Source organism: Tachysurus fulvidraco, chromosome 20, assembly GCF_022655615.1.
Source record: "Tachysurus fulvidraco isolate hzauxx_2018 chromosome 20, HZAU_PFXX_2.0, whole genome shotgun sequence".
In the NCBI taxonomy this organism is placed as follows: Eukaryota; Metazoa; Chordata; class Actinopteri; order Siluriformes; family Bagridae; genus Tachysurus; species Tachysurus fulvidraco.
In genome coordinates, this window is record NC_062537.1 from 6,357,916 (window position 1) to 6,367,571 (window position 9,656).

Consider the following 9,656-nt stretch of genomic DNA (forward strand, 5'->3'; position numbering starts at 1 on the left):
CCATTTTAGGGTCTTGGAAGTGTACATAGCCTGAAGAGGTGGCAGATTGAAGTAATTGTCAGTAGAGTAAATGATATTCTGCAACCACCTGCAGTGTGTCTGGGCAATTCTGCTTCCATTACCACTGCTTTTCCCACATTGAGCTCCAGACCAATCCCCTCCTCTGATGAGCCCAAACTTCAATAGTTTGACAGACTGTTGGTATACAGGGAGAAGAGTCAAAGAAAAATAACCCAGCCTTGGGGAAACCGGTACTGACTGTCCAGGAGTTGGATTACCAATCAGAAGGTTGTGAGTTCGAAGCCCATGTCCACCAATCTGCCACTGCTGTGTCCCTAAGCAAAGCCCTTAACCCTCAGTTGCTCAGTTGTATAAATGAGATCAAATGTAAGTTGCCCTTGATAAGGGCATCTGCTAAATAATGTAAATAAAATATAATGTGCTGCCTCCTGTCAGTCAGGAAGTCTGTGATCTATCATCAGGTGGAATCGTGCACACTTAGCTGAGGGAGCTTGTCTTGTGGCAGAGCTGAAGTGATTGTTTTAAAAAGCTGAGCTGAAATCCACAAACAGGATCCTGGCATTGGTTCCTGAGGAGTCCAGATGCTGGAGGATGAAGTGGAGTGCCATGTTAACTGTGTCATCTGAACTCATTAAGTCCTGTGATCCTTGGTATTTGGGGATGGGAATGATGGTTGAAGTCTTGAAGCAGGATGGCTCATGGTATTTCTCAGACAAGGTGTTAAAGAAATCTGTCAAAACAGGAGACAGTTGATCAGCACAGTACTTCAAGTTGAACGGAGAGACAAAGTCTGGTCTGGCTGCTTTGCATGGGTTTTGATTTTTGAAGATGCTGTCTCTCCCTAGGATGGAGACAGTTACAGTATTTTACGCACTATAAGGCGCACCTAAAAGCCTTAAATAAGGCTTAATTTGTGGGCTTAATAATCCGGTACGCTTTATGTGTGCACTGAGTTCCAAAAATCTGTAAAAATGTTGTTGTGCGACTTTGGTAAGCGCTCTGCTTTATTGACTGTCGGACCATTTCCCGCTGACACAGGGACGTAATACATACATCACGTACGCTGGCAGCAATAACCCAATCAGAGAACATTACGTTATACGTACAGTACGTACACTTAACTCCACCACGCCTCCGGTAGGTATCAAAAATGGCACCAGTGAAGAGACATGCTTACAAGGCACAATTCAAACTACAGGCTATCAGTTATGCAGTTGTAAATGGGAATAGAGCAGCTGCGAAAGGATTCAACATCAATAGTAGAATAAAGTTCAACTGAACTCACTGTTTTGCTTCTGTTACCTTTATTGTAGACCGTATGTTTTAGCATGCACCTTATAATACGGTGCACCGTATGTATGGGTTAAGTACAGAAATAGACCCCGTAATTGAGACTCCGCCTTATAATCCGGTGCGCTTTATAGAGCGGAAAATACGGTAGGTGAGAAGGTGAGGAGGCCGAGGCAGCCATAGTGCAACAGAGGTACAAGAGTTTGTGCATCTTAACCTGCACAACAAGCAACAGAAAGGACAGAACAGACCATAGAGCTGCTGGTATAGAAGCATTACACTGCTCTCAACAGTCATGACAGTATAGGTTCATTGGCACAAACACAAACCAATATATCCCTCTCTATCTAATGTATATTTTGCTGTCTATAAAATGAAACTGATTCCATTCCACTGTTCCAAAGTGTAGTTCTGATGCTCAAGTGCCAAATTTTAGGCAGTGGACATGGGCCATAATGGACACTCTGACAGGTCTGAGGTTACTCAACACCATATGCACCAATATGGGATGGACTGGGTGTCATATATTGACATCCTGCTGAGCAAATCTGAGTTGAATATAATGAAGCCAATGTAAGAAGTTTAAAAAAAATACTTAAAAATGTTTGGACTTATTTTCTGTTGCCAATTATTTGTAATATGTGACAATTCCTTATCATTGAATGTAAACGATTACAAAATGCACATCAGTTCATGACAATCATCCTAATGAAATTCCTGAAAATCCATAATCTTGTACAATCTCAGACTTTCACTTCTCTCATTTATGGAAAGTTTTGTATTTCATACACAATAACGCAAAAGCTACAGCATCCCACTCCTGCAATAAATTTTACTTGTACCTAATGATTGACATTACAGAAGAATTTTGCAATAAACATTTGTTTACTCTTTTGGAAAAAGGGGTCTTCAGATTTAAACCAGTTAAACCAACCCAACAGGAGCCACAACTATTGGTGTTTAAACAGGTGTGGTTCCTGATGGATTCCTGCAAAACCCGCAGCCACACAGACCCTTTATAGATAAGCTTCGACCCCATGATTTATAGGTTACTATGTTGAGCAAAAATTGGGGAAATCCCAATTAGATGTTATGCATTGCTCATGACCTGCTGCTGCCATGAGTCATGTCAAGTGGACTTTTCTCTTATTCGAAATGTTTCAGTACACATGACTCAGCAGCTTAATGAGTTACATCATCAATAAAGATGTCAAGTCATCTGAGTCATGGTACTACATTCAATGTGTTTGACTTTTGAACTAGTGTGTTTTAGATCATGAGAAGATCCTTTCTTTCTCTAGACTCAGTTCATCTTGACTAAAGCACTTTTACATTTATGGCATTTGGCAGACAACTATACCCAGAGCAACTTACATTTATACAGCTGATCAATTAAGGATTAGAGGCCCAGTAGCAGCAGCTCAGGGATTCAAGCTCACAACCTTTTGATCAGTAGTCCAACACCTTAACCACTTACTTTTGAATCTCGTCTCTGTATTTATTTGTGAATTCGTATCTGGTCTTCATTTTTGTTTATCGTTTTTAACAAAAAATGCAGTAATCACAGGTAAAACCAAGGGCTCAAACAAAGCATAGACATTCAGAGCTATGAACTGTTTAAACATTCAATCAGTCTAACATGACACACCTGGGGAACAAGTTTGGTCAAAACATTGGTCAGTCATACAGTATGTTCTAATGTTTCCTTTCGCTTGAAAATTGGTTTGGTTCAAACAAAAGTTTACATTGGTTTTTATCAAATGTAGATGTCAATTTGAGGAGTAGAAAGCAGAAGTTTTGATTTATTTGTATCTTTTTATGTGTCTGTCTAAAATTAATAATCGTTTTACCTTATAGCAAAAAGTAAATAATTGTCCTTGTTGCTCCAGTATTTTTGGAGATAAAATGGAGCTTATTATTTTAAATGTTGCTTTCCCAAAGGAGTTTACTTTATTGCTTAGAGAGTTAATTTGTGGACCAAAACAAAGGGACATACATACAGTGTTCTACACAAGATCAGGATAGAACATTAGGATTTTAAAGTTTAATGGATTTTTTAACTAGACTAAGCATTTTTAAATGCTTTATGCCTCATACACATGTAAACTCATTCAGAATCCCCCAATCAGGTTAGCATACCATCGATGTGATTATTTACTTTCTAAGGATTTGTTCTGCTGACTAACATAGCCTTGTATTCCTGGAAGGAAGGAAAGAAAGATAGAAGGAAGGCAGGAAGTCCATCCCATTAAGTTTTGTGTGTTTTGAAAAGGCATGTTTTAAGTCACGTACCACATTCATTTATAAACAATTATATAATACTTGAGTTCATAGCCTTGCGTTTCCATCACATTCAGGGGGTTGTATATCATGACCCATCTACTAATTATCTTCACTGTTGTTTTCTTTGAGTAGGTTAATTTACAGAGAATTAATGTGAGCACCACAAACCCAGGTACATACAGCATTACACACAAAATTCATAAAGCGAATATTCAAAAAGCAAAAATATAGAAATTAGCCTTAGTCTACAATGTAAAACATAGTAAAAATAGAGTGTGTGTGTGTGCATGTATTTGTGTGTGTGTGTGTGTGTGTGTGTGTGTGTGTGTGTGTGTGTGTGTGTGTGTGTGTGTGTGTGTGTGTGTGTGTGTGTGTGTGTGGGTGTGCGTGTGCATGTGTGTGTGTGTGTGTGTGTGTGCGTGTGCGTGTGTGTGCGTATGTGTGTGTGTGTGTGCGTGCACTAGTGCTTTCTGGAAGTGAAAACAGAGGCTCACGAAAGTCACGTACTTCATGAATAAAACAGTTATATAATACTTAAGTTCATGACACGGTGAACTCTGCATCCTTTTTTAGAGGCACGTAAGAAACGTTTCGTTCTGCTTCTACTTTTTCTGCTTCTACTGTTCTGCTTTTTTTTTAAATGTACAACAGATCTCCTGAGATTCCCATTCCCATATTATTTTTTTATGTCATATAAGCATATTAACATCTTCACAATGTCATGTAACTTTGTATTTTAAAGCATCATTAGAAAGCCAGGCAGAAAAATTCAGAAAAAACTGTATATTGCTGATGCAGTACACAGTGAAATGAAACGTTTCTCCAGGACAACGTTGCAACAAAAAACAACATAAAACTACATAAAAGAAGGCAAAAAAAACAAAACAAAACAATGTAGAGCTAAGGACTTAAGTCCTATCCACATAAAGTGCAACAAGTGCAACCCAGTGCAACAGACAAGGACAGTGCAAACAGACAGTACAAGACAAATACACAAAGTACACAGAATAGCATTGACCAGTGTGTACACTGTATTATAAAGTACATTGTGAATGAGGTATTGAAATGTGTTGTGCAAAGCAGCAATGCAGAGTGAAAAAGCACTTGAGTGAGTGATTGATTATATACAATCCAGAGTAGTTCACACAGTTTGGTGTGAGTGTATGTTTGGTGTAGTTCAGTTCTGTTTGTTGAGAAGTCTGATGGCTTAGGGGAAGAAACTATTGCACAGTCTGATTGTGAGGGCCCAAATGCTACAGTACCTTTTTCTAGATGGCAGGAGAGTGGAGTGTGTGTGAGGGTGTGTGAGGTCATTGGCAATGCTGTTCGCAGATGCAGTGTGTTTTATGAATGTCCGTGATGGAGGAAAGAGAGATTCCGATGATCTTTGATGATCTAACCCAGGGTGGATGAGGGATGCTTGTCAATGGACAATGATATGAGTGAAGATTATGGGAAACCTTGGCACCGGTCTCAGGCTTGAGCAGCATATATGAGGCTGTACCATTTGCAGAGTGGATTTTCAAACCTCTCCCATCCCACTCACAAAAAAAAAAAAAATTAAATTCCTGTCCCATCCCAATCTTGCAAAAAAACTGGGCAAAATCCCATCCCGTCCCAATCCCAGAAGAATGACTCCCATTCCCTCCCACTCCCATATTTTTTTTGTCCGAAATCTGTCAGTTACAGTAAAGAAATACAGTACAGCCCACTCTAAAATGTTGTTTGTTCTTTTATTTAACAATGTCAGCTTAATGCAAACATTTCACTGAGTTTCCATTAGGATGAAGTCCCACTGTTGATATGAAAGAACAAGAGAGTGTCAACACATTAAAAACTACACGTTTTGCAGCTGATGTATGCTTTGTTATTTCAGACCATGCAGAAAATGGAAGTGAGCTCGACAGAGTAATTTTTTAATTTTCGTGGCTTCTAGAGAATGCATGGGGAAGACGCCTTCTCTTATATTATTGGTGGTTGGCAAACCAACTTGGTGCATTACTCCCACCAACGGTCCCACCCACTTCCGCTGACATTTTTTCCTGTCTCATACCAGTCACATGATTAATAGTGATTTTGTTTCCCATCCAACGTCAGCCTCTAGTGTGGGGAGGGCATGGGAGGCCATGCTTTTAAGCATCAGACATGAGCAGGATTTTGGAGGCTGAACAGTCAAACTTGTGGACATGACATGACATGACACGCCAACTGCCTCAGGTGTGAGCAGGATGTGGGAGGCCATGCTGTTGGCTTAAGGCACAAACATTACCTTTGAGAAAGGTATGAGCAGAAAATGGGAGGCTGCTCCATTAGCCACAGTTGTGAGCAAAGGTCAGGGTTTTAAAGAACAACAATAAGACTACAACAAGGCTTCACACACAATAATTCACAAAGAAAAACACTCATTAAAGGGCTGAAAATTGAACTGAAGGGTTAAACTGAAAACAGGTGCAGGTAATTGTGAATCATGAGTCACAATACAAGACTGAAGACAGGACATGAACCCAGACAAATCACATGTAGCAAAGTAAAGAAACATATGACACACACAGAAGAACATGCCCTAGCGCTACAGGCTGTAACACCCACTGAGTGTTTCTACATGCAGTGTGAAGATTCCTAAAACACCATCATACAATATAATCTTTTCATGACAATAATTCAACTATTTAAATATTATGCAAAATATGTAAATATACCTACCAATGTATTCATTTATTGGATTACAGTTTTACTACACACGATACTTATGTCATTTGACATTGTTGAGTCAGATAAATATTCTTTAGGCTATACTTACATTCTTTGTTATTTTTGGGGAATGCATCATGTTATAAACTTTTATAAAATCATAAAACATTGCACCGTGATTTTTTTAAGTATTTGTACTGTTTTCACCTTTTTCAGTCCTTGACGTCATACACCATGGAACTGCAAGCACAATATTTCCTATAACTTTCTCTGCATAATTATGGGACAACAACCTCTGACAAATGAATTATATGACAGTGCGATTGCCCTTCTTTCATACAAGAAATAGCTGAGACTTCTCTGCAAATCAATGCAAAGTCAGTTTAGTGCATTCATGACGATCCCAAATTAAGCTAAAGGTTCTCATCTTTATGCAAATTTCATAAACTGCCACACAACGTTTTTTGTTTAAATCAAAACTTTATTTTATTAAACTTTTAAATATAACAACAAGTTAAATATTAATATATAGTATAGAGTAAAGAAATCAATACAGACTGTAATAAGTAGGTTAAATATAGCATATTATATTATAGTAAATACAAAATATAACTCATATAGTGATTTTTGTGAAACCACCAACAATCACAAGACAGTCAGGTATCTCGAGCTGAGATAAACTTAAACATAAAATGAGCCTCCAGATTTACACTTAGTACTTAGTACATACTTTCTGGAAACTGTTTTTCTGAATCAGAACTCATTCTGAGAGACTACTGTCTCATCATGGAGCGTGAACAACTGCAGGTGGCTGGTTTGCTGATGTGTCATTTGCACTGGCTTAAAGTCGTCCTTGGACGTGGTGATGAACCAGCCCGGGTATTTCACCGACTCGAAGGTGTTCAGGGAGTCACCGGGTCCGTTTCTCAAGAAAAGGAAGCGTTCCATTCCATCGTTCTCCTTGATGGTCTTTAGGCTCTCTTTATCTTTAACCTCCTACAAAAGAATGAATCCATTACATCTATCATAATCATTACAAGTTTCTGTTCTGTACCTCTGTAACTCAACACATTCAGTGCTATTTAACATTGAACATTCTTTCAGTGACATGCTCAACAGGATATTGCATCATCGGAAAGTCCTAAAAGTAATGGGTAGAAAAAACCAACTCTGTGCTGAGTCAAGCTTTGTCATTGCATTAGATGGTTGTGTTTACATACCTCTATGCCTAAAAAAGGAGTATCATTCTGCATTGTACATGACAGAAACAGGTTGCTCTTCACAATCCCCAAACACACAGGCTGGCCTTTTGTGTTTCCTCTGCAGTTTGGTGGGTTGTAGGCTGAGAGATTGAACCATGCTGTCGAAAAAAAATCAACCTTGGTTAAAATGAAAATAATTAGTGTAATGAAGATGAAAGTTGTGATGTTTCAGTCAGATATATACTAGAGATAGTATTGTGATTAAGGTTCTAAGGTTTTCCTTAACTTAGCTTAATTTTTTTTAAACTGTTAGTAGTGACACTGATTTGTATTGGAAGTTTACCTTTATTCTCCTCATTTCCACCTTTCAGAGTAATAGCCAGCAGAATGGGAGTCTTTTCCTTCAGCACCAAGGCCCTTTTAGACTTGTCACATATTGTGCACTGCACAGTCTTGTCCTGCATGCTGTAACTCTGGGATTCACTACACTTCAGATCGATCACTATGCTCTCTGTGTGAGGAAGACAGAGATGTGTCAGTGCTCAAGGAGTCAGTTTGATTGCAAAAAAATCTGACTGGAGAAAATAAGAATATATGCATGTACAATAAGATGAAATATTTTGAACCCCACCTTCAATCACATTCTCCATGAAGATAGTGAAGAGGTCCTGGTCAGTGAACTCTGTGGACTGAACATGTTGAGTGTGCTTCAGCCTCTGTAGAGCGATTACAACGTTAGCAACACTGCGCATGCTAAAAGGCTCCTTGGTGACCTGGATACGGATTCCTTTGTGCAGGTCACATCTGCCGCTCTGTAACACATCAGAGTCCACAGTGAGCTCAGGTTTTTATACAGTAAAAAGGAACGAGGTGTGATGAGGTGAGATGAGGCTTTACAAATCTGTATCCATGACTTACCATGGCCAAAGGATCAGAGCAGTCCAGCTCATCAAAATCTGCATCATCTGAGTCAAATCCACAGTCGCTGTTAAAGTAGCTGTTAAAAGAGAATGAATTCATGAACGTGTGTTTATGTTTTTGACTTAGCATGCAAAAATTCTCTACTTCTAATTCCCTACGTACCTTTCCAGCGTTAACAAATCTTTGTCAGCCATTTCTAAAAATAAATAAATATATTAGAAGAACAAAATTAGCAAAATGAACAAATTCTATTCAATCAATCAATCAATTAATCAATCGATCATTCAGACTGATTCAACTCATCTTGAAGCTTCTGATATTCTATACATATAAATACATATAAATCCACACAATACATACCAGTGGTTAATGAGATTGGATTCGACAATTTGAAGGTGTCCTCATGAGACTCACTTTTTCTGCTTGTTGAGCTGCTAGTCAATGCAGGTTTGTCTTTGTACTTCTGTATTTATACTCACAGGTCAGACATTTACTCACACAGACAATTTCTGCTTAAGGCAGCGTTTCGCAACCAACGACTTCTTGGGGAATGTCAATAATGTCAAATTAAGTAAAATTTCCTAAATATCTAAACATAGATGGCAATGTTAGTGAGCTAATTCAATCTGCACAACCAAAAACATCTTCATCTTTACAAAGTCCTTAATATCTCTTAAAATGGACAGGTATGCTGTCAGTAAAATATATATATATATTTATATATATTCCAGACTGAATAATATAAACTAAGTGATAAAATGGTAACTTTTTCTGCATCTGAAAACAATAGTAGTAATGTGCTTGCAATGAACAATCACCAAATACATATAAAATAATTAACCTTTACAGGATTTCAAGGGTTTTTATTTATTTTTTCAAGAAGATTTCTATTTCCAAAAGTGGTTAAACATAAAGCCCTTTAAATCCTATAAATGATTGTCCAAACTTATCTATAAAGGATCAGTGCGGCTGCAGGTTTTGCAGGAATCCATCAGGAACCTGTTTAAACACTAGTAGTTATGATTCCTGCTGTGTTGGTTAGAAAACCTGAAGCAGATAAGACTGTTTACTGGTCCTCAAATTTACCTTCTCAAGAGAATATAACAGATATTTATTGCAAATTTTCTTCTGCAATGTCAGTCATCTCATTTATTAGAAGTTATATTTAATGCAACAGTGGGATAGATTTTCAACTTCTTGGTTTTGGTTTACCTTCTGTGGAACACAAAACCTTCCTTAAATGAGAAA

At 38.1% G+C, this 9,656-nt stretch overlaps 1 protein-coding gene across 2 annotated transcripts; it reads right to left on the bottom strand.

Annotated features, from left to right (window-relative positions):
- Positions 1-6,917: 6,917 nt before the first annotated feature.
- On the bottom strand, positions 6,918-8,889 carry LOC113638465 (interleukin-1 beta-like). Of its 2 annotated transcripts, none has more exons than XM_027139701.2 (7): positions 8,769-8,889; positions 8,571-8,604; positions 8,406-8,484; positions 8,119-8,299; positions 7,831-7,998; positions 7,506-7,645; positions 6,918-7,281 (listed from the first exon to the last, which is right to left on the bottom strand). In XM_027139701.2, the coding sequence occupies exons 2-7, from the start codon at positions 8,600-8,602 to the stop codon at positions 7,039-7,041; spliced, it is 843 nt and encodes a 280-aa protein (XP_026995502.1). In that variant the 5' UTR covers positions 8,603-8,604; positions 8,769-8,889; the 3' UTR covers positions 6,918-7,038. The 2 variants fall into 2 exon arrangements, with proteins under 2 accessions (XP_026995502.1, XP_047660417.1); XM_047804461.1 differs by having other exon boundaries at positions 8,571-8,620; positions 8,769-8,814.
- Positions 8,890-9,656: the final 767 nt, after the last annotated feature.